The sequence below is a fragment of the Arvicanthis niloticus genome, chromosome 6 (assembly GCF_011762505.2).
Source record: "Arvicanthis niloticus isolate mArvNil1 chromosome 6, mArvNil1.pat.X, whole genome shotgun sequence".
In the NCBI taxonomy this organism is placed as follows: Eukaryota; Metazoa; Chordata; class Mammalia; order Rodentia; family Muridae; genus Arvicanthis; species Arvicanthis niloticus.
Window position 1 is genome coordinate 85,079,410 of NC_047663.1, and position 24,840 is coordinate 85,104,249.

General features: G+C 43.5%; 1 protein-coding gene across 1 annotated transcript in view; it reads left to right on the forward strand.

Annotated features, from left to right (window-relative positions):
• The window catches only part of Dock2 (dedicator of cytokinesis 2), a 409,472-nt gene that overhangs the window by 31,638 nt on the left and 352,994 nt on the right, over nt 1-24,840 (forward strand). The window contains exons 3-7 of the mRNA XM_034506657.2: nt 10,986-11,026; nt 11,416-11,471; nt 12,409-12,505; nt 16,604-16,752; nt 22,780-22,915. Of these exons, the coding sequence (XP_034362548.1) occupies nt 10,986-11,026; nt 11,416-11,471; nt 12,409-12,505; nt 16,604-16,752; nt 22,780-22,915 (479 nt within the window). The remainder of the gene's footprint in view (nt 1-10,985; nt 11,027-11,415; nt 11,472-12,408; nt 12,506-16,603; nt 16,753-22,779; nt 22,916-24,840) is intronic.

The window sequence follows — 24,840 nt, forward strand, 5'->3', positions numbered from 1 at the left end:
TGCCCCCAAGCAGGTACAGACCAGAAGGACAACACTATTATGATTTATATGACAAATGTTAGGAATTTGAAGTGCATAGAAATGATTTAAAATATGTGAGGCCTTCCATATGGTCTATATAGATATGACACCATTTTATATATGGGGCTTGAGCATCTGTGAGCTTTGGTGTCTGCAGGCAATCCTGGAGCCAATCTCTCCAGTATTCTGAGGAATGACTGTAATTAGAGTTTACTGAACAACAAAAAAAAGTGCTTTATTATTTTAAGAATGTTAGTTTCATAACAAAGGCCTAACTGGCTGATTTGATGTTTGCTATGCTCTGCGTTTGCCACAGTCAGGGGACCATGGGGCTTTGGGCCTGTGGATCTTTCTAGATGTAGTGTTTTATTAATCTGTACACTATTGTAAAGAAAAATAAGCATCATCAAGATTCAGGAGGGTGCCATAAATTATCCTCCTGACTCCAAGAGTGAGGCTGTGCTGCACAGTAGTGTTATATAAACGCAGTTCCCAGTGGAGCAGGGGCTCAAGCTGGGTAAAGTGGCAGCTCTTCCTTCTCCCAAAGCCACCAGGTCATGAAGCCAAGTGTATATTGAGTTGGGTTCACCCATGATGGCGGTGAGAGGCAGGACTTCTTAATATTTTCTTAAAGACTAAATAGCATTAAACTCATGAGACAGGCAACTGAAAATTAATATCATCTATGTTACACTTGATATTATGGGCAGACCTAGTGTATAATGACTTAATGAGTTTGTTAATGTGTAAGTGATGATCAGCAGACTCACCATCCTGCATAGCCAAGCCAAACTCCCAGAGTTCTCTCCTGCCAGGCCAGCCTATAACTCCTTCTATAAAGGACACAGAGTGTGTTTCCTGTGACTGGCAGAACTAAGGAGAAAGAGGAGACTGGCTTGAGAATACAGGCACTGTGCTATCCCCCAGAAAATCCATCAGATGAGGCCTTGGAAAGGAGTCTGTACAGAGAGGTAGGAGACAGGTATGCTGAAGGGTAGGCATTTGCTGGGATGCAGTAGCCAAGAACCATCTTGTCCTTTCTACAGACCAGATATTGCCAGTCATCCCAGAGAGCACAGAAGCCTACTTAGTCCTCACATCAGGCCACTGGATAGGTAGAGTTCTTTACATTGCTGAATAAGCTACAGGAGGCTTCCCAGGCAGTGGAGCCCTAGCTTTCTCTCCAGATTTGTGCAGAGGTGCTTGTGCATGCATGAAACACACACACACACACACACACACACACACACACACACACACACACAGAGGCATACACATGTACACACAAACATGACATTCATACAAACACCTATAACTTCCTAACAAAGACACATGAATAACATGTGTGTGAATACACAGCTATTCATAAACAGAACCCCCCCCACAAATATACGCAAATTTGTATACAAACATGTATACATACAAACAGATGCAAACCAAGAGAATAAGAGAATGAAAACCCATTCTTTGAGGAGGTCAATTTAGTATTTTATATTTCAAAGCAACTTCTAAAGGAGTCCCTACAGAGGAACAAGACCTACTGGAACATGTTGTATGCTTTCGCGGTATTCTTTTCTGGGTTACATCTTATCGTGCTCTTTTAAGTGACCAAGACACCTAAGAAATGCCCCAGCCTTGGCCTTTGAAGCCTTTTGAAGACAAAGGGGATGAGCATGGTTCAGGGAGTGAGTGGGTGAGGGAATGCCTTTCCATAGAGTCAGGCCTGTTATTCTAAATCTACCATCCCTACCCACAGCACAGCCCTGTGTTTTACATGTCTACTTCTAGCCATGGCAGAAAGCCTTTTTTTTTTAATTTGTAATCTTCTCATAAGTTTTATTTATTTATTATAAGATATCTATTTACAACAGAAAAAAAATTTTTAAGCGATCCTAAGAGGTTAACGATGCTTAACTTTGGGTGGTTGGAATCTGAGTGATGGTCGTTTTGAACTCTGTGTTTTCTATTGTTTTTGCTCTATTGTTCTATTGGTTCCTTACCTGAAGAGTTGTGAGCACATAGCTCCTGGACTTGCTATTTGATAAAAAGGGGGAGAAGAGAGAAGCAGTGTTGCACCATGCTGGACTCAAGACCATCCTTTTGTGATCCTTCCCCTCAGCCAGTTGAGCTTGGAGGAGACCAACAGGTGTATATATCTATGCACTATGGCCCCTGGTCACTTGGAAGCTGAAACCTTAGTGTCTAAAATGGATGAGATTAGCTCCTTATTTGCTCCACGTTATGTTTTAAATAGGATTTGTCTGCTTTGAATTTACTTGAGAGTCCACTCTCTTAAGTGTTATGCTGATGGTATTATGAAGGAGGAAACTTAACCATGATGTATACAGGTAAGGCCTTTGGCAAGTAAAGTCGTCAGGGTGGAGGTGCTGTGAGTGAATTCTTTAAGCTTTGTGGAGTGCGGGAGAAAGATCACACAGATATAGAGGGATTTAGAGGCTGATGTGATTTATGTACCAAGGGGACCCTCACCAGAGGCTGCAATGTACTTTGGAACCTTGAATCTCTACAATCATGAGCCATAAATGGCTCTGTACTAAGTACTCTCAATATGAATGGTGCAAACTCAATTCTGATTGGGGGCTCTAGATATGAGCAGGTTTTACTATAAAGATCACATGTTATAATACAAACTCAGTTTGTATTATATAGTTCAGAAGGGCTAACATCTCTCCAAATGCTTAGTGACATCCAAAGATTCCAATTTCATGTCCAGCATGATGCACACCTCCCTCCCTTTCCCCAGCTTAAATAAAGGTAGCACAGAGCATTCTCTTTCTCTTATCTGTCTTTCTTACTCAGTTGAGCAGTAAGATGAATTAACTCATGGCACAATAGCTATGCAGCTGGAGACTGAGGTACCAGATGGCTGTGACATCCCCATGTGATGATGCTTCTGGCAGGCATCCCACCATGCCTATGTATGCTAAGACAACAATTCCCCATCTCCAAAGATACCAAGATGCTTCTGTCTCTACTGTCCTTTTTTTGGAGACGGAGTCTCACTAGTTTCACTATGTATCTTTAGCTAGCTTGGAACTGATTATATAGACCAAGCTGGCCCTGAACTCAGAGATCACAGAGATCTCCTCGCCCCCGCCCCGCCCTGCACCCCACCCCAGCCCCGCCCCTGCCCCGCCCCCGCCCTTGCCTTCTAAGTACTGGGATTGAAGGCTTGGGCCACTGTTAATCCCAAAAATGGGAGAAAAAAGACCACTGACCCAAATCATCACAGTCAACTTAATTAAAGCAAGTTTTTTTTTTTTTTTTATTCACATAAATGAGCTTCCTCCCCTTAAGGCAAGGTTTGAGAGGTTAGCTTTAATGTGAGAAAGACAAGGCTTTTATAGTTCAGGGGTATGTGGTGGGCATTTGGTGGGCAAAATAGGCGGGGTTACAGGAGCAGAAGGTAAGCATAACAATTTAGTTATGAAACAAAGAGGTAGTTACAAGGGTAGGCAAAACAAGGTAGTCATAGCAACAGGCAATCATATAACTTTTTGAATCAAAGATAGGGTTGTAAGATGGTTATAAGCAACAGACGTCGTTGCTGTTTTTTGGAACAGGCAGTACCTGTGTAGTTACCTGTTGTAGTTACCTGCGGGGCATAGCCCAATCCTTGAGAAACAGAGGTTTAACTGTAAATGGGAATGAACCTAGTTTGTCTATATTATAAAGTGTTTTTTATGCTTAAAATGGAGGCAGGCTGGTTCTTTATCACCACATCCTGCTCTCTCCTAGACCACAGTGTGTGTGTGTGTGTGTGTGTGTGTGTGTGTGTGTGTGTCTATCCTTTTGAGGTAGCTTAACTTACTTAGAGTCTTCTTCATAAGGCATTCCAGGAGATGTATGTGGACACTACACTTAATCATTCCCTGCCTGGTTTGGAATAACAGGGAAAGTCTCATACTGATACTTGTGTATGTCAGGGCTGTCAGGTCTATTATAGTAGAAAAGGGAGGGGTGTTTTTTCTAGACATAGACTCCAGAAAGTGTTTGGACTTTAATTTCCAGTAAAATATGACCTCGTGGGGAGCAGCGAGGAAGGAGGCTGCTGAGAGATTTGGGTTATTATAAAGCAATGTGATACTGCACTCTTTTCTACAGAGAGTACCCCATGACACTGTTCTGGGAGCCAATTTTCTCACCTGGCAACATCTGCAGCTCTTCAGAGCTATCAGATGCCCTCCCCTGAAGGACTGTGTGGGTCATGAAGAGCTCTGGGTAGGTGGTGGAGTCTTGAGTCTACCACATGGAGAGCGGGGCACACCAGAGCCCACAGCACCTTCTGTACTAGCAACCTCATCAAGGGTGATCTTGACCCAAACAATGGGGACATTATGAGCTCTTCACAGGGGACCTTTTAAAGCACCACTTTGCCAGGAGGCCTCCTTTGTTCCCGCTGTGTGCCGGAAGCAGCTGGGTATGAAAGAGACTCTTTTGTTTGGAGGATGCTGCTGTTCCACTCTGAATGTGGAAACCCACTTTTCCTGCTTTTTGAATGAGGGTGGGGCTGGGATGTCAGTGAGCCTGAGTTCTGTCTCATTTATTCTGTTGTTATGGAAATAAGTTAAAAGGACATCAATAAAAAGAATTCAAGTCTAAGTCTGTAGGTTCTGGAAACAAAATAGAAAAACATTCCTAACTTGCTGGATTATGGTATGAGTTTAATTATTGTCCAAAAAAGGAGATAGTATCAACTAACTTTTTGAATATTTTCCTTATGGCAGGCACAGGGAAATAGATCTCTCTGAAAGCTTCACATAATTTAAATTTGACAAGACAGCTGTGATTATTCCTATTCAGCACGTCACTTGTCAATGATCACTCAGACAGTAGGACTCAGATCTTCATTCTAAGCCAAGCTTTGACTGCATACTCATTTTTAAATACATACATTTTATTATTTATAGTTGAGGTATACATGATTGTATCCTTCCTTCCTTCCTTCCTTCCTTCCTTCCTTCCTTCCTTCCTTCCTTCCTTCCTTCCTCCTTCCTTTCTCCTTCCTTCCTTCCCTACTCTTCCTCCTCCTTTTATATTTTATTTATTTTATGTATATGAGTACACCATCACTGTCTTCAGACATGCCAGAAGAGGTCATTGGATCCCATTACAGGTGGTTGTAATCTACCATGTGGTTGTGAAAAAAACTCAAAAGGATCCCCTCAGTCTCACTCAAGTCTCAGGATGGTGCCCACCCAAAAACTCAGAGAGACCAGCTTGCTACAAACACATGAGGCAGTTTAATCAGAGCTCTGGGCCAGCCCATATCTCCATATCTCACATAGGAGATAGAGGGATTGACCCCTCGGCTCAGGGGTCTAGGGTTTTTATGTGCACAGGATGGGGAAAGGGGGAACTTTCACGCCGGTGTACATGATTGGTTGTTTTACTTTTTTGAACATCAGCAGGCTGTACTTGTTGGTGGGGACAGGGTGCAGTTCTTCTCTTCCAGTTCCTGAAACTGGCCAGTCTACATTTTTAGCTTGTTTCAGAGAAAATTTTCTATGCCCTTTAAAGTGAGGCTTAGAGAAAAGCTTATATATATTTTATAAAATGATTTTTTATAATTTTTCACTCTACAGTTGCTGGGAATTGAACTCAGGACCTCTGGAAAAGCAGCCAGTGCTCTTAACCACTGAGCCATCTCTCCAGCCCCTTGTTATTGTTTTCTTAACTGGAGTCCACCTGCTGCACACATTCTTTTTTTTCTTTTTTTCTTTTTCTTCTTTCCTTCCTTCCTTCCTTTCTTTTTTTGTTTGTTTTTGTTTGGTTTTGTTTTTGTTTTTTGAGACAGGGTTTCTCTGTGTAGCCCTGGCTGTCCTGGAACTTACTCTGTAGACCAGGCTGGCCTCGAACTCAGAAATCCGCCTGCCTCTGCCTCCCAAGTGCTGGGATTAAAGGCGTGTGCCACCACTGCCCGGCTGCACACATTTTTCTTGACTTCTTCAGGTTACATATCTACTACTGCTTTGTAACTTCTGACTTATATCTCCCTTTTCCTCTATCCCCCGACCCCCTCCACTATGGTCTTGTTTTCTAACTCTACATATTAAGCTTTCATAGTTCTTCATTTTTGAGATTATAATTTAATTACATTTCTCCCATCTCTTTACTCACTCCCATAATCCTTTCCCCACTCTCCTTCAAATCTGTGGTCTCTTTTCTCACTAAAAGTGTTGCTATTGTATACATATATGTATGTGTATACATATATGTATATGTATGTATATGCATGCATATATTCCTGATTATAACTTGTACATTTCATACAATGTTTCCTGTGTGTATGTTTTCTGGACTGATCCTTTGGCACTGGCCAATTGGTGTGTTCTTCTTCAGGAAGACCAACCCTCCCACTCGCAGCTTTCCTCAGTTGCCTGTACTTCATTATGTAAGGTGGTGGCCTCTGTGGGCTTGTTCTTGTCCACTTGGGTACGTCCATTGGTGTCATCCTTGTTCAGCTCACATTTGGGCTATCATGTTGCGGAGACTATATGGATTTAACTTCTGATGTTGCTAGGAGACACCATCTCAGAGCAGACTCCCTGACCCTCTGGCTCTTTATTGTTCTTAGATGCCTCACACAGATGAGATCATACAGTATTTTCTTTTCTGGTATGTGCTTATTTGACTTAGCATACCATCCAGGTCATGCCAGGTAGCAGAGTCTCTTTTTCAAAGGCTGAGTGGTGTTCTGCTTGAATACAATACTTGATACACCTCTGTTTCTTTGTTCATATTCACTGATGGGTGCTTCCTTTGCTTTTTTATCTCAGCTTTTATGACTAGAGCTGCAGACTATTAACATGGGAGCACAGACATCTTTAAAAGTGATGATGTCATTTCCTATGGGTGGATGCCTACAAGAGAGCTTGTTCTATTTTTAAATTCTTTCCTAATCATCAGACTTTTTTTCCCATAATAGTTGTACTCATAGACATGAGTACCAACGGTATACTTGCTATCAACACTATACGTTGTTTCCTCATTCACATCCATTTATTATCTTGACCGTTTGAAAGCATCCTTCTCAGTAATCCTCAGGCAGTGTCTTGTGCTTTTGATTTGCATTACCCTGATGACTAATCATGCCCAGGAACTTTTCATATTCTCATTGGCAGTTTGGTATATTCTCTGTAGAAATGTTCTATGTTTTAAGTGGATTGTTTGCTTTTATACTACTGGGTCAGATGATTCCTTTATTCTTTTTGGTATTTGTCCCTCATTAAACAAATAGTTTGCAATTTTTTTTTTCAGTCTTCAAGTTGCCATCTGGTTTTGTTCATTATTCCCTTCACTTTGTAGGAGGCTTTTAATCGGGGCCCATACTCTCAACTTCTGATCAAATAACTGCTATTTGATCTTGATATTATTAGATATTTCATACAGAGGAAAGTATAAGTACTCTCAGGTACTCATTACTTAGATAAATAGTAACATTCTTGCTTCATATATTTCTTAAAAATATTCAGATGTTAGTTGGGCAGTGGTGGCTCATGTTTTTAATACCAGCATTGGAAGGCAGAGGTAGATCCCTGAGTTCAAGGCCAATCTGGTCTACCGAGTGAATTCAGGAACAGCCAAGGCCACAATGAGAAACCCTGTCTCAAAAAAGAAATAAAAATCTCCTAAAACCCCTCAAGCTCCCTGAAACCTAAGGTGTGATTGAAATCCACAGCTGATTATTCTTATGGTCCTGTCTTTCCTTTTTGTCCACAATCAAGCCATGGCTATCTTGAAACTAGAATGTTTTTTTTCCTTTTCAAAGTTTTATATCTTTACTAGATGCATTTCTTTATAGTCGTGTTATTTATTTATTTGGAATTATGTGTACGTGTGTCTCTGGATGGGTATGTGCACTTGAGTTCAGGTGCCCACAGAAGCCAGAGATCTCAGCTCCTCTGAAGCCAGAGGGATAGGGTGTTGTGAACCCCTCAACATGGGTGTTGGAAACTGAACTCAGGTCTTGTACAAGAGCAAGTTCATGGCAGAGCTCTCTCCTCAGCCTCCATAATGATGTTTTAAAAATAGTTCTTGTGATAGTCCTCTGAGGAGAGGTGCTACTTTTCTCAGATAAAAACATTGAGGCTTAAGTGACATGACCAAGTTTCATACTGCCTAAAAATGGCAGACAGGGTTCTTTTTCATGGTTCTGGGGGATTTGGAATCTTTCCCCTCTCCCCTTTGTGTATTTCAGGTTACTTTTGTGCTCTAGGAAGGGAAGACAATTTGAATAGCTGACATTTCACAGTTGTCTGAAAGACTTGTATGAAATTTCACTTTGCTCATCTTTCCTCAGGGCATGAGATTTAACCATCCAGGCTGCTGCAGAGAATACCATAGACCTAACATGATAAGCAGCAGAAATGGAATTCTGTTGTAGAGCAGGGAAATCCAAGATCAAGGTGTTGGCAGATGTGGTATCTAGCGAGGGCTGGGTTCTCCTCTGCACATGACTTTCTTCTGTCTCTGCGTCTAGTGGCAGAGGAGTTTCAAGGGTCCCGGCTTTAAATCGACAGACTTGGACTAAAGCTGTACTTGTGTGATCTCGGCTAAATACATCAACTGACTTATGTTTCAGTCCCATCAATGAAATGGGAATAAGAACACTTAGCTCACAGGATTGATTGCTGTGAGTGTGGCAAGAGAGAACAGATACAGTGTTTCGTGATTAAAGTGACTGTGACTGGTAGGTAGTCACAATAAAGGTCATTGTGCCCACAGTGAGTACGGTAGGATTCAAGAGTCAACTACTTAGGTTTAAATTTCAAGCTGTGTGACAACCAGCAAGTTGCCTATTCTCTGTGCCTCTCTGTTCTCTCTGTTCTCATTTACAAAACTGAAGTGATAACAGGATTGTCATAGAGATTAGTCTATGACAATCCTGTTATTTAATTTGGTAGGTAAGTGCTCTACCACTGAGCTACACCCCCAGCCCACTAAATTTAAAGCTTGAAAAAACAAAATCAATGCCTTTAGCAAAGCATCTGGGGCACAGAAAACAACTGGAAGGATTAAATTCTCCTGTCCACTGTTAATTATCTTCCACCATAATTAGCAAATACTTAGAGGCAAGAAAAAATAGAAGGTGGCACTTCTTAGAAGGTGAACTAGAAGAGCTTCCATCCCAGGTGTCCTCAGTTGGAAAGTAGCTTGGAGATTTCCTCTGGGGAACTCTGATGATAAGATGATGGACTATTAGATGTGAGGACTAGCTTTGCCAACCTGACTCAAGCTAGAGCCACCTGGGAAGGGAGTCTCAGTGAAGAGCTGCTACATTGGGTTGCCCTGTGGGCACGTCTGTGGGGTTGTTTTAATTAAGTTAGTTGATGCTGGGAGACACAGTCCAGTATGGGGAGGAGCATTCCCAAGGCAGAAAATCTTGAACTGTGTAAGAGTAGAAAAATGAAGCTTAGCATAATAAGCAAGCAAGAAGCATTGCAGAGAGAGAGAGAGAGAGAGAGAGAGAGAGAGAGAGAGAGAGAGAGAGAGAGAGATATCACTTCTTTCTGCCTTTGGCTGTGGATATGATGTTATGATGTGACTAGTTTTACCTTTTTACAGTTTTGACTTCCCCTGGAATTGTGGACCAGAATACCCCCACCCCAAATTTCTTTTGGTCAAGGTGTTTCTATCACAACAACAGAAATGGAGCTAGCACATTACATGACCACCAAACTCCTTCCCCTAAGATTAGAAGTGGGGCTGTTCCTTCTACATCCAAACATGTCACTAGTTGAGTGACTGGGAAAATTGCTCAATATCTCTGTGTCTCGGGTAGGCTATTCAGCTGTACAATGGAACAATGATGATTCCTGCTCCATATGGTTGTCAAGAAGATGAAAAGGCTTAATGCAGAATAGCTCCTGGAAGGATGCTTTCATTCCAAGCTCCGGATCCTTCCTCCCCAACTTCCTTAATGTCCCTTCTGTTTTTTTCTGTGTCCTTTCTCTTCTCTCTCACTTTCTGTCACTTCAAAATAAGATCTCCAGGGATTACTGTGGGTTCAAAACTTCCTTTAGGTGTTGACCTTCAAGCTGGTCATGACTGGGAGGGTGACTTTGCATTTCAGTTATTTTGAGGCAGGGGTCGGGAGGGGCAACGGCTTGTGTGGATATCTGCTGAGAATATATTCCGGCAACAATCTGTCAGCCTGATAATGAGGGTCTGTTAATGAGGCACTTGGCAGGTGCTTTTTATTTAAAAAGATGACAAATGCCACCACGTGGCTGTGCTCCAATCATTTCAAAGGCCAGTGGACTCATTACAGCATCTGAACTCATGCTCATTCTGTCAGAGGACTCCGAGTCATTTGGATTTCTGTTAATTGAACTTTTTTTTTTTATACAATCCTATGAGGTGGAGGAGGGGCTTTAAAATTCCTGTCCCTGTATCTTTCACGAATGTATCTGTTTGCTAATGACAAACTTCAGAAAAATGATTTGCTGCTGCTAGAACTGTACATATTATTTTAAGACGATTGCTCAGATCCCTGAACCTCTTCATGCCTAAGACAGGACTTTCAAATATGCATGGGGCCACAGGCAGGTAAATGAGGAAAGGATGCCTAGGACTGTAGGTTTGTGGTACCTGTCTGCATGATGGATGCTGAGGCCTCTCTCCAAAGGCACTTGGGACCATGCAGCCCAGTGCACTGGAGGTTTTACAAAGGCACCTTATTTCTCAAAAGGAGAAGGGGATTTACATCAGTATTCGAATGAAACCATGTACCTGAAGATGTTGCTTTGAGATGACAGCAACCAACACAACATATTTCATACTGTGAGTGTCTGGGGCTGGCCTGTCCGGCAGGTCTAAAGCAGACTGCAAAGCATTTCTTTGCTGGGCAAGAATAAACAGATGAAAGCAGAGCAAAACAAGTTAACAAAAGATGCAGAAAAAAGTGAAAAACCTTTGCCTTCGTTTTTTTCTCTTTGCAGACTGGTACAGAGGGTACCTCATAAAGCATAAAATGTCACAGGTAAGGTCACTCTGTTTTCATCTGGGACAATGCACGATGTCTTCACCTGGCCCTGATGCCTTCCTGGGCAATTTTTTTCTCTTCATTGGTCTTCAGGAAAGTGAGCCCTCCCCACTCCCCCCACTCTCCACCCTTCCCCTGCCTCCAGGATCTGCATACTTCCTTCTCTTTCTCCATACTTTAAGGCTGCTCTGGTACCCTCTTCTTCCCACATCCTTTGCTGACATGCTATTTGCTTATGAGTTCCCCTTCCCAGGTCCCCAGGGAATGGTGGTGCACTTTCTAGTTTAAGCTGGCCTCTGCTCCTTCCTTCAGTGCTGAGTGAGCACTCGCTCCTCTCCTCTCCCTGTATGACTTGTCTTCCATCCTGTTTATTTTGTTTTCTACAGGGCATTTTTCCTACATCCTTTATCCATCTCAAGGAAGTGACAGTGGAGAAGAGAAGGTACTTGTGGAGACTGGGGAGGGACTCCGTTGGTAAAGTGCCTGTCTTGCAAGCAAGGCCCAAGTTGAGTTCCTTCAGAACACATGTAAAAAAAAAGCTGAGTGTGGTGCTATATACTATAATTCCAGTGCTGAGGACCAGGATGACAGGAGGGTGCCTGAGGCCCTCTGGCCACCTAGTCTAGCCTGCTTGTCAAGGCTAGTGCAAGAGTGTGTCTCAAAACAAAACTAAAGTCACAAAAAGCAAAAGAAAGGTGCTGCCCCTGAAGAACAGTCCCGTTAAGTCCTCTGGCTTCTACATAAAAAGCACGTGTGGACATTAACCCCTGCCCCTGCCAACACACGCGCGCGCACGCACACACACACACACACACACACACACACACACACACACACACACGTACTTGTGTTATTTGCCAGGATGGTCTCTCCTGGCTCATGGATGCCTTTGTCTAGTTAGCTTTTGGTCATCTAAGCTGTCAGATGGGCAGATGTGTGGGCCCCAGCTCACTCAGCTGCTGTGTGGGTCATATGGGTCTTCTCTCTTTATGAGGAGCTAATCCAAATTGATTCTAGCTGGAATCTGATTCTGAGGGGGGATTAGTCAGTCTGGAGAATCTGACTTTTCACTAGCAGCTGCCTTTGGAGCTTATTAAAGTAGATTTGATTCAAATAGTGAGAGCATAAGGAGCCCCCCCACCCCACCCCCAAGGAGGACATTTAGAGAGAAGTCCCACATATTTGCATGATGCAGCCTGTGACCATTGCAGCTGGCAAGAGCTCAACAAGCCTCCTCTCCATTTGCAATTTGCTGCAAAGTTTCCAGAAGTTTCTCTCTTTTGCACCTGGGTCTCAATTCTACCTTTCTCTCTCTCTCTCTCTCTCTCTCTCTCTCTCTCTCTCTCTCTCTCTCTCTCTCTCTCTCCTGTCCTAAATAGGAACATAGAGAACATCATTCCTGCAGAAATCCCTCTGGCACAAGAAGTGACAACCACGCTTTGGGAGTGGGGAAGCATCTGGAAGCAGCTCTATGTGGTGAGATACAACCTGTTCCTGGGACAGATGAACCCTGCAGCTTTCACACAGACTTATGATTGGCATTTGGCCTTCAGTTGAGGTTTGAGAGAGAGAAGAGGGAATACATACTATGACATACGAGGACATTGAGACCCAGAGAGGTTACGTGCTTTCTTTGAAGCCACATAGCTAACAGTGACAGCTATGATCAACAAGGGTGGGTGGGAGCCTTGTGTTTTAAAACAGGTGGAAAAGCTGTTGAACTTGGGTTTGCCGATGTAGCGTCTTGATAGCTGTGCATAAAGTAAATCCTCCAGGTTTGGTAACCTGCCTCTTTAATATTCTCAGGGGATTTGATTTGGTGTGCAGGCTGACATTCTGAAAAGTTCCCTTGTCATATGTTAATTAACGGATGGCTATTGTCTTCAGATCTGTGAAGAAGCTCTGACCCTGAAAAAACAAAGACCACATTTTATGTGTTTTCTCTGTTTCAAAGCAAAGTTAATTTAAAGTCCTCCTTTGATGCATCAAAGCTCCTAATGAAAACAATTAGCCAAGCAAGCCACAAGGCTGAGAGGGAAAATGTCAGCCAAGGCTTCCTGCGAGTTTGTTACAGCCCTATGCACAAGCACTGATGTGTGCACGCTGCCTGTAGACTACCTTCTATGGTAAATATTGACACCCATGTGGAAATCTCCTGGCACGAGGTAATTAGCACATCCAATTTTGTAAGGTTCCCAAAGGTTGTCAGTAAAATCTAGAGTATGTATTTTTTTTTTTCTGCTGCTCATTACTGTAATGCGGTACCTGAGGCACGCTGACTTACAAAGAGCCATTCTTGATGGCAGATTTCCAGACTGGTGCTGAATAGCGCATAGCCAGAGACAGGGAAGGTGTACGTGTGTATTTATCTAATCACCGTTCCTTTGATTCAGTCATTGGGGATCCATTCTAATAAACATTACCTAATCCTCTAATCACTTTCCTAAAACCTACCCTCTAAAAACCCCAGTTGGGTTAAATTTTGACCCCTATTTTCTCCCAGTTGGGATAAAAATCTAGCTCATGAAACCTGGGATAAAAATCTGGCACGTGAAACCTTGTGGATCACTCAAATCGTATTTACACGAGCAGCGAGCAAACAGAATCCTTGGGGCTTGAGTGAGTCCTTGTTCATCTCCACTACGTTCCCTAAAACATCGTTCATATTTACATCTTTACAGCTGATATTTTCCTCCAAAAAATGGCTCTATAGCAAGTCAGCCATGCTGTCTACTCTACAAATAGAAATTGTCAAATGTCAGTGGTCTCGCTATTGGGTCTATGACTTTTGCCCTGTCTGCACAGTGTATATTGGACACTTAATACCTAAATTTGATGTCCTTTTAGTAAATGTAGATAATTTATATGAAGAATGTTCCAGTATGCTCTGGTGTCCCAATATCACATTTCTGATTACTCCACGCCATGTACATGCTGGACAATTCAATTAGCCACTGATTGCCTAGAAGTTAGCCTTAGACTCCTTAGCCTAGGACTCTCTTCAGATGTAAGTTACAGCCGGGGTCCCTAGGACATTTGTGTTTCTGTTGCAGTCCGCTTCAAATTGAGGATCCTTACTGCCTCTCCCCACCTAGGTGACCCCCTCTCACTGTAGGCTTCATAATTCATTAAAATTTTCCAGATCTCAGGAAAGTGCTAAACATAAGACAGCAGCTTTGTTATAAAGGGTACGGATGCAGTCAGCCTGATGGAAGAGACAGGTAGTGCAGTCACGTCTTTGCTAGTTGAGGCCCCCTTGCCAGTTCATGAATGCCCACCACCTGGGATGCTCCACCAGCTTGTTGCTCAAGAGTCTTAATGAAAGGTGCATTACATAGACTTCAGTGCATTGGAGCATCTGCTCTCAGAGAGATGAGGTAGCTCAGGGTGGGCCTGAAAATTCCACCACCTAATCAATTCTGTGGCTGTTTTTTTCTGGTCATCAGAGCCCATCCTGAGGCTGTCTAGGGGGTCTAGTAAAGTTACAACATTAACACAAAACCAACAATGGATGAAAGAAGCTCTTTCAAAACCACCAAATGGCATTCCCATTGCTTAGTATGTGTTTTAAGGGCTTTATGAACACTGTTCCAGGCCACAGAAAAAAAGGCCAAAATCTATGTTTTTCATTATAATACACTACTTTTGCTAAGGGAGAAATCAAAGCTTTTGTCATAGTTAGAGGATCATTTTCCAAATAAATGCAGTAAAAACAAGACGGGCCGGCAGTGTCAGAACACTCACCCAGGCAGGGGTCCCTGGACCACACAAAATGGTGACAGTGAGTTGAGCGTTATCCTGCTGTTCACAACATGTGACCAGCTGCTTCGAGCTCCTGCTACCCACCTTAGATTTCCTACCACGATGGACTGTACTTTGAACTATGTGCAGGAATAAATCCTCCCTCCCTTGTTGTGTTGCTTGTTGTCAGGATATTTTTTTATCCCAGCAACAGAACTAGCAGCCAAGACATCGGAAGAAACCAGAAACCCAGCACTGTTATTAGGTGATTGTTACGGTACCTATCAAAAAGCTCTGAGCCCTTAACCTTCTTGTTCTTGATCAAAAATGAACCGAGCTGGGGAGGTAGCTCAGTAAATAAAAGTGTTTGCTGGGCAAGCAAGAGGATCCAGGTTTGAATTCTCATACCCTATATAAAAGTCATATGGGTAGTGTAACCATCTGCAATCCCAGCATTCCTGATGGGAGACGGGAGGCAGAGACAAGAGAATCCCTGGATGCTCCCCAACCAGCCAGCCTGGCATACACAGCAGGAAAGACAACAAGAGATTATGGAGGAGAGGAGCGATGCTGGAGGTTTTCCTCTGTCTTCTACATACATACCATGGAGCAGATGTGTCTATATTCATATACCCACACATCTGTCATGTAATATAGAAATATACAGCATAGTACATGTGTAAGAAGAAACTATGACTTTCTTTTCCTATTACACAGGATGGAAAGAAAACGAGGATCACATGATGGGTTGACATTAACTTGACATTATACACCTGTCCGCATATTCTGTGTCCTGCAGAAACCATGTCTTGCGGAATGATGCCCTAACAATAAGCCCTTCTATGAGAGAAACAATTCTGGCTCCTGGTCTTAAAGGGCCCAACCAAGCTCTGTTGCTTTCATCATGGCAGGTGTTGACGTGGACCAAGCCTGTGTTGGAAATTCTCCCCACCCACACCTTGACCAAATACCTGAGAGAGATGACTTAAGAGTAGGGAGAGTTGCTTTGGTTCATGGCTTCAGTCATTGATTGTAGTTCCATGGTTTAGCATGGCATCACGGCAGTAGGGATACCGGGAGAAGAGCTGTCTACACCATGATGGACAGGAAGCAGAGGGTGGGGCATGGGGCCAAGGACTTGATATACCCTCCAGCGGTCCACCATCCAAAGAAGAGCCATCAGTGAGGGCCAAGCATTCCATACATGGCATTTTGTATTCGAGCCTTAATGTCTTTCCTGGATACAAGGCAGAAAACTTTTCCTTCTCTGTGTCTTTAGGTTGTTTTTGTTGTTGTTGTTGTTTATTTACCAAAGGAAGGAAATATTTGCAAAATGGACTGGCTTTTTTGGGTATCAGCTTTTGGCTGTTGGGTTTATTTTTTAATTTTACTTTATGTGTATGACTGCTATGCCTTTAAGTACGTCTGTGTACCACATGCATGTCTACTCCTGCAGAGTCCAGAAGAGGGGCAGATCCCCTAGAACTGGAGATGCAGATGGTTCGTAGTCACCATGTGGGTGTTGGGAATAGAACCTGGGTCCTCCAGAAGACCATCAAGTGTTATTAATTGCTGAGTCATGTTCCAGGCCTGGCTGTTAGATTTTTTTTTTTTTTTTCTTTTTCAAACCAAGAAGTGATTGAGAATATTTCTGCTTTGGGGAAATTCCAGTGGCCCAAGGGGAAGGACTATATTGGCAGCTGAGCACCAATTCTGTCCCTTCACAGCTGGGCAAGGCTGGGAGAGAGGTCAGATTGCACTCTCCCAACTGTGGCCTAGCTTGCCAAAGACCTTTGGTGTGGATAGGCACTCACCGTTGCTTCCATCTTGTAGGCCAGCAAAAAGGAACGCTTTCTCCAAGTGCAGTCCATGATGTATGACCTGATGGAATGGCGCTCCCAGCTCCTCTCAGGAACGCTACCCAAGGATGAGCTGAAGGAACTGAAGCAGAAAGTCACATCAAAGATCGACTACGGCAACAAGTACCTCATGCCTCTGAAAATTGACTCCCCACCCCCACCCCAGCCTCTCCTTCTTCCCTTTCTCTCTTGGAGAAGCCCGCTTTAATTTTTAGACTCTGGAGTTTGCCACTTTCTATTTGGGAGAAGGTTGTTGTTACCTCAGCCCCTCCCTGTCTATGTGTCCATTTTGTTATCATGCCCTGGGGCCCAGGGACACACAAGCAGAGTGGAGGCTTGCTTATGCAGTGGCTATTACTGGGTACTGCACAGATTTCGGACACTATCTAACCTACTTCCCAGGGACAGGGGAGCACAGACATGCTCACATTCAGCGTGATGCCTCTTTCCCTCTGCGTTTGACAAAGCTCTCCTCTACGGTTTAGTGTCCTTTCCCCATTTGAAGTTATCCAAGCCACCTGCCTCCAGCTAACTCACACAGTTACAAAAGTGTTAACCAAACAGAAAGAGAAGCAAGAGCAGGTTGAGATTTGAATGCTCTGGCGTCAGGAAGGAAATAAAACAAATTGCCGAGGCAAGCTAATAACAGTAACAGTGTTAGAACTAACACTCGATTGGAGCTTCTGAAGCGCCAGGCTTTGTGCTGAGTTTCTCACAGGCATTGTTTCACTTAATTCGTTTAATAACTCTGTAGGATGTGTGGTTTTATTACCCCCGTTTTATTCTTCATTTTAGATGAGGGAACCGAGGCTCTTTTAAAGACGTGAGGTTGGGGCTAGAGAGACGTCTCCAGAGTTAAGAGAGCCCATTGCTCTTGCACAGGATGCCAGTTCAGTTCCCAGCACATGCCTGGTGACTCACGACTGCGCGTAACTCCAGCTCTAGGGGACCCAACTCTCTATTCTGGACTCTGAGGGGATCTGTACTCACACATTCGTGCGCACAAATAATTAAAAATTAAAATAACTTTTTTTTATAAAGGGAGTGAAGTTAATTGTACAGTTATATAGCTAGTAAGTGGCCTCCCCAGGATATAGACTTAGGCTGTATCAGACAACTAGAAAGCCCTCCCCTTTTCAGTTTTTTTTTTTTTTTGAATGTCCTGTGTATATTTTCACTTATTCCAACATAAATGTGCAAAGTAATTATAACAAGATGGATTTTTTATTAGGTGTGGGTGCTGCAAAAATACAAGTTCTTATCCGTGAGTGGCTACCGGGGGCTGCCGTCTGGTTAGGAGTGTTATGAATGAACACTTGTCTACTATCATGAGTTTGATAGCTCAGGAAGCTAGAAGCAAGAATGTTGTTCATAGATTTGAAGATGGAAGATAGGGGAAGCTCTGTGGAGGAGATGGTCCTTGGACTTTGGAAGATAAAGGGTTTTTCAGTGAAAAGTGAGCATCAGGGTAGAGAGACTGCAGAGAGGGGAGCTGAACCCCGAGCCCAAGGGGAAGTAACCCTCTAGAGAGTAGGATGAGGTTACTTAGTAGTCAGGCTCTCTGGCCTTCATCATGCTCACCAGGATGGGACTCTGATGCATCAAGCTGAGGCCAGAGTCCACTTGTTTCCCATCCCAGAAGCTCACCCCACTGCCGATCTCCCGACAGCATCCTGGAAGCGTATCCAAATCTGTTTTCATGGAGTGTCATCCCACAGTGATAGGTTGCCATACACCAGCATACCATGGCTGGGCTGGTGTCTTCAGCTAAGCACCAAGCATGTGAGACTTGGGAGTGTTTTCTGCTTTGCAGAGTAACCTTCAGATGCTACTTCCTCAGTGGGTCTCCTGAGAAGGTCTAGGGTGGTAGAAATGGCTGTGACTTATAGTAAAACCTCCCCATTTCCCTCACTGACCACCTGGCTATGGTAGGCGTTCTTGCAGCCCCTGAGCCCCTGGAATAACCATTGTCCCCTCTGACCTTCCTTTCCTCACATCCAGATCCCCTCTGAAACCTTGACTATCTGAGTCCTCTCTGACTCTGTGCTGGGAGGGTTTTCCTACAGTGGCTACTCCACAAGTGGTAACTGAATGAATGAGGGGTTACAATGGGAGAAAGAAGAGGGAGACAACTCACCCTAAACCAGGCTCCCCTCTGGAACAGCCTCTAGCCCAGCCCTGCCTAGCAGTGTCTCCCATGTCAGCCATTCTCTTTGTGGAATCGAGAGATTTCCCACAGTGGTCCTAAGCTAAGGGGCCTTTTGCTTCCCTTGTCTGCTGCTTCCCCTGGAAGTGAGAGGGAACTGGGCTGTTTACTGTTGCAATAGTATCCTGGACCCATGGCTCTTGTATAGGAGAGACAGCTTCCTTGCATCCAGAAGGCCAGCATCCAGACAGAACTTCAAGAACACTAGAGCAGGCGGAACCCCGAGTCTTGTAAATGTGTTAAGAGTCTCTCCATCCTGTTGTCCCAATATCAGACTTCCATTGTACATAGGGTCGTGTCTTTGGGTACAAAGATATGCAATGACTGATATAGCCTCCATGCAAAACAGAAACGACAATAGGAAGTAAGTAGGCATCAAGCACTGATGGTAACCCTGGGTGCCCTCTAAATTGCAGGTAGACTTTAACCCCTTCCCACATAGTAGATCAGCATTACCATGAGTTTATAAGGTGGATACTATCACCATTTCTCCAATGAGGAAACTGAGGCACAAGGAGTGATTTAGGTGCCTTGACTCCAGAGACAACAGAGCCAGAGAGTACACTTCCAGAGTCCAAGTGCTGTGTTCTTCTGCCTCCAAGAGTCCAGAGAAACAAAGAGACACTTGGGTAAGAAGGCATACCTATCCAGAGAGGAGAAAGAATGGACGAGGGCTTGAGAAGGTAGAGATGACAACTGCCCTAACTAACAAGGCCAGCAGGAGTTCCTGGATGTTCTGGTTTTCTCTCTGTTGCTGTAATAAAACACTCTGACCGAAAGCAACCCAGAAGAGGAATGGATTTATGTGGCTTACACTTCCAGAGCACAGTCCGTCATTGTGAGAAGCTGAGACTCAAGCAGGAGCTTGAAGCAGAAGTCCTAGAGAAATTCTGCTTTCTGGCTACTCACTCATAGGCTCATGCTTAGCTGGTGTTCTTACACAGAACAGAACCACCTCTCTGGGAAGGGTGCTGCCCACAGAGGGCTGCAGCTTCTCCATCAGTTAACAATCAAGACAGTTAGTTCCCCATGGACATGCACATAGGCCAATGGTTCCCAACTTTCCTAATGTTGATACCCTTTCATACAGCTCTTCATGTTGTGGTGTTCCCCCAGCCATAAAATTATTTCATTGCTTCCTCATAACAGTAAGTTTGCTAGTGTTATGAGTCACAATGTAAATATCTGATATATAACCCCTGTGGGGGTTTCCACCCACATTTTCAGAATGGCTGGCATAGGCCAACCTATTCTAGGAAGTTCCTCAACTGATGACTCTAGGTCATTAGTCAAGCTGACAATTAAAGCTGACTAGGAAACTAGGTGAAGTGGTGCCAAGGTTAATCCTGGCCATCAATGGGATTGGATTACTAAATGCCTACGGGCTTAATAATATACTAGTCCAGATATGTGTGGGAAGGTGTTACCAGAGATCTTGAGGGCTCTGTGTGTTTACGTTCCTTGACAGATTCATAGTATGATGGTGTTATTGGGAGGTGATAAGGGTAAGTAGGTCTCTAGGGAATGTGTCCTTAGGAGCCACACCTCACTCTGGCCCCTGTCTGGATCCTCCTTTCTCTCCTTCATGGCCACTGTGGACTACACTGTTTCACTGTCATGCCCCCAGCATGATGGGGTGACACCTTTGAACTGGTGAAAGCAATTCCTTCCTCTCTTAAAGCTGGTTCCCTAATGTATTTGGTCACAATGATCAGGAAGTCTGATTAATGCAAGTGGTTAAGAGAAAGTCAGGGTGACAGTCTGGGAGATGACTGGGGAATGCAGACAGGTGCTAGGAAGAAGCCTTGAGTGCCCAGCAGAAACCCTTGCATTTGTTCAGAGTCTGATAGTGAGCTTGGCAAAATCCACCTGTTTTCCTTTATTCTCAGTCTTTTAATAATATTTATGGGGTGCAGAGTTTCCTGCCTTACACCTTTTCAGATCTGTGGTACCACTTTCTTGAACCAAAAAGAGCAAAGGGGCTACCTCCTGAGGAGAAAACACTTCAAAACATTTCAGTCCCCACAATGAATAATGCTGGCTGAGCAGAGCAGTATCCACTTGAAAGACAGCCTCACCTGTTCCCAGGTTCCAAGAGAGAACAGTGGACAAGCTCTTCCATATCCAAGAAATGAGGAATCATCAAATGACTTCTCAAAGTCCCAAGACAGCTGGACCTAGGAGGATGTTTTATTCATTTATTTCAGAACTGAATCTACTTTGATCAATTTTGAGGGAAAGAGCTAGCGCGATCTTGCGGCTAAATTATGTATTGGCTCTGCCCCATCTTTTCTGAGGTCACATGAACCTCTCCTCAGCATTAACTGAGTGCATTTATCCCCCTTGGCATCACTGTCTGGGCAGCATGGCCATGCAATGGGATGAGTCATATCTAGCTGGAAGTTAATTTTGTAATGAATGTCGACAAACGGGTGATCTTTGGCTTCCTTCCTTTTGTATTTGGGTGATATACTAAGAGTGCAGATGCAACCTCCTTCATTTGCCCTTGATGTCTCTTCTAAAGGCTGGTTCTTCGTAATGGGGCCCACCAAGATGAGAGAGACATTGGCCCTCTCTGAACTTCCAGCTCTCCTCCCTTTCTAAGCATGGATGATTGACACTTGAACCAGCATCAAGTGCTCGAGGAGCTTCAAGTCACAACCTGCCAACCTGCCCCCTCCTCCCAGCCCATCCCATACAGTGCTCCTAAGAGTGGAAAAGTTTACAGTATGGGTTCAAAGTACAGGCAGGGGTGCTTATATTAGAGTTAGCTTATATTAGTATGGTGGTTTTGAAAAACGAACTGGTTCCCTCTTCTTAGTCTCTTTTAAATCTGTAAAATAAGAAGAGTAATAGAATCCGATTTTCAGGGTGGTTGTTGTTGGCGATGGTGGTGGTAAGTGTGACCCAGCTGTAATGTAGTTAATGCTTGTGAGTTTCCTGTCAGTGTGTGGTGAGTGCTGTTAGTATCTTTGATGACAAGCAGAATGACAGATGCCGTTGACACAGATCAATACCAAAGACTCGAAAGCCTATGGCCTGGAAGCCAAGCAGCTGAAGCGCAAGCAATGGGCATCGATCAATAGATCTCAGATAGTTTTACCCCAACAACCATTCTCACACGTTTATTGAATAATATATGAATACCTTTGTGTGTGTGCGTGTGCAGTGAAACATTAAACAAGCTGAGACACAGCTGCACAGTTCTCCTTTGACTACTCCACACCTTCCAGCCCCAGGCCCTCTGCCTTTCCCACGTCTGTGGTTTGCTCCTTTTTGGCATCTAGATCTTTGTACATGGCTCTTCTTACCCATGCAATCAGAAAACACATCTGGCTAGGTTTGTTGTCCCGCATTGTGGTGCTTCGATTTATTTCACATAAAATACACTATTTTCCCATATTTTATTCTGTTCATGGAAGATTTTTTTTTACTAAACATGCCAGGAAACTACATACTATCTCTCTGTGTTCATGTTTTCATGCACATAGCTGCACATGTGTGTGCAGATGGAGACATCTACGGGCAGGCCCCGTAGGATTATTCTTCTGGCTCCATTCATTGGTTCTGGTTTGTTTAACATAGGGTTTTTTCTCACTGGCTTGGAACTCGCCAAGATGGCTAGGCTGGCCAGACAGTGAGCTATAGGAATCTGCCTATCAGAATTACAAGCATCTGTCACCATGCCTGCTTTTGTTATGTGGGTTCAAAGAATCTAACTCAGGTCCCCTTGCTTGGGAAGCAAACATTTTCCCCGACTGAGCCATCTCACCAGCCCCCAAACAATACACTTTTAAACTCTGCTACTTAGCTTTCCATTATTGATCAGTTTACTTAGCCATTTCTCTTTGAGTAGAGGTGTTAGCTTTTTAGTCAGCCCATCACTGCAGATACCACCCCAAAGGCCTCTCCAGCGTCATCCATCTCCATCTCTTGCCTTACAGAATCCTTGAGCTTGACCTCATTGTCAGAGATGAAGACGGAAACATATTGGACCCTGATAATACCAGTGTCATCAGCTTGTTCCATGCTCACGAGGAGGCAACTTACAAAGTCACGGAGCGCATCAAAGAAGAAATGGTGAGCCTTCAGTAGCCTTTGCTCAAGCAAAGCTGGCATTTAGGACATCATAAACCTAAAATAATAAGCTACCGCACTGTTATTCAAGGGGCCATCTGGTCTACAACTGAGATGAATGGTAACAATGCAAGCTTTGTTATGCCTTTGTACTTAGATCTGTAAGTCATTCAGCAAGCATCCCACAGGCAGTTAAATGCCAGGCAAATTTCCCCCTCTCCTGGAGCATTTAGATTCTAGAGTAAAGAAGAGAAGAAAGGTAGCAAAGATGTAAATTAATTAATTAAAAAAATTAATTGCACTTGGTGATAAAAGGCAATAAAGTAGGCACTGACTTAGGAGATGCTTTAAGAGGCAGAAAAGGTCTCTTGTAGGACTGAAAGAATAACTTGGATGCCACCAGTACTGGGGGGCTCTGGTGACCAGTGCTCCAGGCAGAGGGGACAGCAAATGTGAAGGCCCTGAGGTAAGAGCAAATTCTGAAGAAGTCCAGTGTGGGCAGGGCATGGTGAGCTGTGGGGAGTGGACTGATTTTCAGAGCTAGGAAGCAGAGTCTATTTAGAGTCTATTCTTCTTAGAGCAGCCCAGGGGAATTGTGGGAAAACATTCAGATGTCAGTTTCAGTAAGACGGCAAGCCAGCAAAAGACTTCAAGGAAGACTAAATCTGATTTATATTTAAAAATGGTCACTTTAGCTGCCACGTGTTATTTTTATCATTTCAAACTTTCTTTCCTTTTAAAAAAAATGATTAAAAACATCATGCACCGAAATCAATTATTTTTGAGTAAGTACAAAAATAGATTTGATAGTGAAAGTGTAAAATAAAACGTGAAGCTTCATGGTTTCAGAATGGCTGCTCTAACTGTATAGTTCATTAAGATGTATGCACTTGGGGTCTGGTTAATCGCTATGCATCTTTGGAAAGCAATTACATGTTTAGACTTATGGTGGTCCTGCTTTCATGTAGCAAAACTTGCTGTTTCTAAGCATCACTTGGGCAGATGTTAGTGGTACCTGGTGGTGTATATTCCACTCAAAAGTTAGCATATCGACAATGGTACCACTATACAAACTTCACACACCTTCCTCACCCCTAAGCCCCAGCAACCTCTAATAGCATTCTCTTGCTAGTTCTGATTCTTTTAGAGCTTCTAAATAGAATATCTATTTTTCTATCTTGGCATTTTTGACTTAACATATTGTTCTGGGAGTTCTTTTTTTAATGCTGAGCCAGTATATTGATGACCTAATGTTGATGTGTTTATCACTGGCCAGTCTACATCACTGGCTGATTGTAGGGTATCTGAGTAGTTTCCAATGTGTGCCTGGCATAATGCTGCTAAGAGCATTGGCTTAGGGTTTCTATTGCTGTGTTAAAACACCATGACCAAAAACTACTTGAGAAAGAGAGGATTTATTTTATCTTTCAACTCACAGGACATACTCCATCACTGAGGGGAATCAGGGCTAGAACTCAAGGCAGGAACAGAAGCAGAAACCATGGAAGAATGTTGCAAACTAGCTTGCTCCTCATAGCTTCCTCAGCCTGCTTTCTCACACAACTTAGAACCAGCTGCCCAGGGGTGGCACTGTCTCAAGTGGTCTGTGCCATCTTCTCTCAGTTTGCAATCAAGAAAATTCTCAATAAACTTACTGATAGGCAATCTTATGAAGGTATTTTCTCAATTGAGGGTCTTTCTTTCCAAACGATTCTAGCTTATGTCAAGTTATCGTGAAACTAATTTTTTAAAAAAACACACAAGCATTTAAGAATAGATTCTCTTTATAGCTTGTGCTTCTTATGCTCCTGGCTTCATGGGGAATTGGGGGTCAGTGGTGAGATCTCCAAGGATAGGAAGACCAAAGCAAGCAGGGTCAAAGAGGAAAAACCTCAGACTGCAGAAGCTTGTTGTGGTAGAGGTGGTTG